The sequence below is a fragment of the Cannabis sativa genome, chromosome 2 (assembly GCF_029168945.1).
Source record: "Cannabis sativa cultivar Pink pepper isolate KNU-18-1 chromosome 2, ASM2916894v1, whole genome shotgun sequence".
In the NCBI taxonomy this organism is placed as follows: domain Eukaryota; kingdom Viridiplantae; phylum Streptophyta; class Magnoliopsida; order Rosales; family Cannabaceae; genus Cannabis; species Cannabis sativa.
This window is the reverse complement of record NC_083602.1, coordinates 43901898-43905733: the sequence shown is the minus strand read 5'-3', so window position 1 is coordinate 43905733 and position 3836 is coordinate 43901898. Positions and strand designations below refer to the sequence as shown.

General features: G+C 36.1%; 1 protein-coding gene across 1 annotated transcript; it reads right to left on the bottom strand.

The window, feature by feature from the left end:
- Positions 1-252: 252 nt before the first annotated feature.
- LOC115720258 (uncharacterized) lies at positions 253-2099 on the bottom strand. Its single transcript, XM_030649413.2, has 2 exons — positions 1268-2099; positions 253-1223 (listed from the first exon to the last, which is right to left on the bottom strand). Exons 1-2 carry the CDS (start codon positions 2097-2099, stop codon positions 253-255), a joined length of 1803 nt encoding a protein of 600 aa, XP_030505273.2.
- Between the last annotated feature and the right edge of the window lie 1737 nt (positions 2100-3836).

The following is a 3836-nucleotide window of genomic DNA, read 5'->3' as shown; positions in this document are numbered from 1 at the left end:
TCTAGTAATCCAAGTTTTAATTCTAGCTGCCATTTTTTCTGCAAGTAGAATACATTCTTTCCCTGAAATCTTCTTAGCACATATAGGAATTCCCAAGTACTTGAAAGGAAGAACTTGCCTACCAAGTCCAGTTGCATTGATTATCCTCTTAATTTCAGCCTCTTGCATACCACTACAATAAAAAGCTGACTTTGATGGGTTCGGTTGAAGTCCCAATGTGAGAGAAAACAATTTTAAGCCTTGCATCATGAATTATACACTCTTAAAGTCACCATGACAAAAGAGGAGCACATCATTTGCAAAGCTCAAGTGGTTGAGTTTTAGACTTTCACATCTTTCATGGAACTTGAATTCCTGCTTCTGCCCAATCTTAGTCATAATCCTTGAAAGATACTCCATTCCAAGCACAAATAGCAAAGGGGAGAGTGGATCCCCCTGGCTTAATCCTCTTTTAGATTCAAAAAATCTATGCATTGTTCCATTGAACATTAGAGAGAACTTTGGAGTCCTAACACAGTTCATAATGAGAGTTATGAACTTATTAGGAAACTGAAAAGCCCTCAACATCTCTTCTAAGAAATCCCACTCAATGGTATCATATGCCTTTTGTAGATCCAACTTGATCATACAACTAGGCTTTGTGTTTCTTCTCCCATAATTCCTGATTAGATCTTGGCAAATCATAATATTGTGCGCTATAAATCTTCCCTGTACAAAGCCCTCCTGATTCTGTGCCACTAACTCAGGAAGAACATGTTTCAATCCGGAACAGATCAATTTAGTTGCAACTTTGTATATGACATTGCAACAAGCAATAGGTTTGAAGTCACTTACAGTATTTGGGCATTTCACTTTTGGAATGAGAGTAAGCACAGTGGAGTTGATCTCCTTCAGGATCTGCCCCGAGTGCAAGAAATTTTGGACTGCAGCACACAAATCTTCTTGAATGAGCTCCCAAGAATCCTGGAAAAAGTAGCTTGAGTACCCGTCCGGTCCTGGGGCTTTGATTCCTAGTATTGCAAAAACAGCAGCCTTGATTTCTTCACATGAGTACTTCTGGTACAACCAATTAGCATGTTGATCAGATACAACAACCCCCGAATGCACCAATTTGTTAAAACAGGTCTTCTCCCTTGCATTGTATTGCCCAACAGCCCTTTGTAATATGCCAAAAAAGCTTCTGATATCTTTGTTTCTTCTGTTAATCTTTCCCCCTCCTAGTTCTGTATTGAAAGCACTCTATTATGTCTTCTCCTCGCTTTAATACTTGCATGAAATAAAGCTGTATTTTCATCTCCACTTTTGAGCCAAGTCACCTTAGCATTTTGTCGAAGATAAGATTGATAATTTTTTAATGAGGCAGTATAATCTTTTCGGGCTGCTAATTCCTCTTGCAACAAATTCTGATTTAACGGGTCCTGCTGCACTCTATTTTGAATCTGATTTAGCAGGTCTTTAGCCTTCTCATTAGCCCTTTGTATATTAGAGAAAGCTTGCTTATTCAACTCCCTTAATACCCCTTTCAATCTTTTGAGTTTAGTGACCACTTGGAACATTTTGTGCACCGTAGTTTGTTGATTCCTGGAGGCTGCTACTGCTGTAGTAAAGTCCGGATGAGTGTTCCACATTTTGAAGTATCGAAATGGTTTCTTGCCACTGGGAGCCATATCATAGAAAGACATAACAACTGGTGTGTGATCCATCAACTCTTCATTCATAAAATTCACCTCAGCATTAGGGAACATGTCCATCCAACTCTGATTTGCCATGGCCCTATCAATTTTCAAAAAAATTCTATCATCTCCTTGCTGCTTATTGCTCCAAGTGTAAAAGTTGCCACAAGACTTCACATCCTCCAGAAGGCAATTGGAAACATAGTGAATAAAGTCCTGGGAAGGACGATATTTGACTCTATTCCCTATTCTTTCTTCCTTGGCTAGAATATCATTAAAATCTCCCATGACTAACCAGGAATCATTTTGAGCAACCTGCATCAGCTCTTTCCACAGTTCTTTCCTTCCCTCTTCGTCATTATAAGCATACACAACACTTAAGACAAACTTATAGTTCCCATCAATTGTTTCAACCCCCACATGCATTAGTTGACTTGAACACTTTAAAATACTTACATTATAGCTACTTGGATTCCATGCAATAAAAATTCTGCCCCCTTTGTGCCATGATATGTTTGTAGTGAAGCACCAACCTTGAAAGACATTTAGGTACAAGTCTCCTAACCTAGGATACTTGACTCTCGTCTCGAGGAGACCAACCAAACCAACCTTATTCTTATTAATAAATTGTCGAACCATGTTTTACTTATGCTGGTTGTTGATTCCCCAGACGTTCCACACTAAGATTCTATCCATTGGATAGAGGAGGATCTCCCCCTCCTCAGTATTAACCATTTTCTTCAACCCCGAGCCATCTATCACATTCTTGTTCTCATTAGTGGCATCCATATCAGTTTCCTCTAAGATCTGATATGCATTATCTGTTACAGTCATTGCAGGTTGTTTAAACTCCTTCGGTTTCCAGCCTTTTGTTGGGTTTTGTGCCCTAAATAAAACTCATTTCAATATAATCAGATTTACTTATTAATAAAGATCAGAAATAACATTTTATGCTGCATGGTTCACATGATTTGTTTCATGATTATATATATAGTGTATAAATTCTATTTAAGTCCAGAACATATGAATTTGTTAATGATTATAGTGTTGTCAGCACAGTGGAATATAATCTTGATTATATGTTCGAAAGTTTATTCCCTAATTTGTCAGTTCACGGAATTTAGACTGGGATGATAATCAACGATAGGTATTCTTACACCTTGGATAAGTGTTATGTCCTTTCTAGGGCATTGGAAAAGTTTACCAGTATCGGATGTATGGAGTATACATTGGAAGGGACCGATATTGAACTTTGATTAGATATATTAAAATTTACCGTTATATTTATTCAATTCAATATCACCTGTTGATCCTAGATCAAATGATCTTAATCCTGATATGGTTAGGTTCGATCTCAAGAGTATTATACATGTTCTTCTATTTGTTAGTTAAGCCTACTTTTGACAGTCAGGGTGATACGTACATTTTGGGAACATGATAGTATAATTGAGTGGGAGCGCTAACATAAATATGGAGTCTATAACTACTATAGGAATTTAGAAGTTAAACGATGATATCCTTCGAGCTTGGCTAAACAGAGATAAATGGTTGAGATCTCATTTCACTTCGCTGAAATATCATTTATACGGAGCTTAGTGTTTTAAGGATAAATACATTGAAGGTGTAACGGTAATTTAGTCCCTATTCAATCTAAATAATCTATTAGAGGGTCATTGATCAAATTAGGATTATAACAATCGATAATTAATAGCGTATCTATATCATGGAACATATAGAGCGTTCTATATGACTGAGAGTGCAATTCCAAGTTCTAAGTGTGGATTCTATAAGGAATTAATAAGTTAGGGAATTTACTTGGTAAATTCGGTTCGGCTTATTGGAAGCTCGGTTATATAGGCCCATGGTCCCCATACTAGTTGAGACCATACTGCTTGTAAGACTCAGTTAATTGATTTTAATTAATCAATTATAATTCTAAAGTTAGACTATGTCTACTTTATGAATTTTCACTAAGCAAGGGCAAAATTGTGAAGAAAAGAGATTCTAGGTTTTATTTATTAATTAAGAGACTTTATATGTCTAATTAATAAATATATTAAATGACAATATTATTTAATAATTAATTTTTAGTTATTAAATAATTAGAATTGGCATTTAAATGGTTGAATTTAAAAATTGGCGTTTTTGAGAAAATGAGATGCA

Coding starts and splice junctions, on each gene's coding strand:
- LOC115720258 (XM_030649413.2), bottom strand. CDS start 2,099: ATGCATGTGGGGGTTGAAACAATTGATGGGAACTATAAGTTTGTCTTA. Junction 1,224..1,267: donor TACAGCTTTATTTCATGCAA/GTATTAAAGCGA, acceptor CTTTCAATACAG/AACTAGGAGGGGGAAAGATT.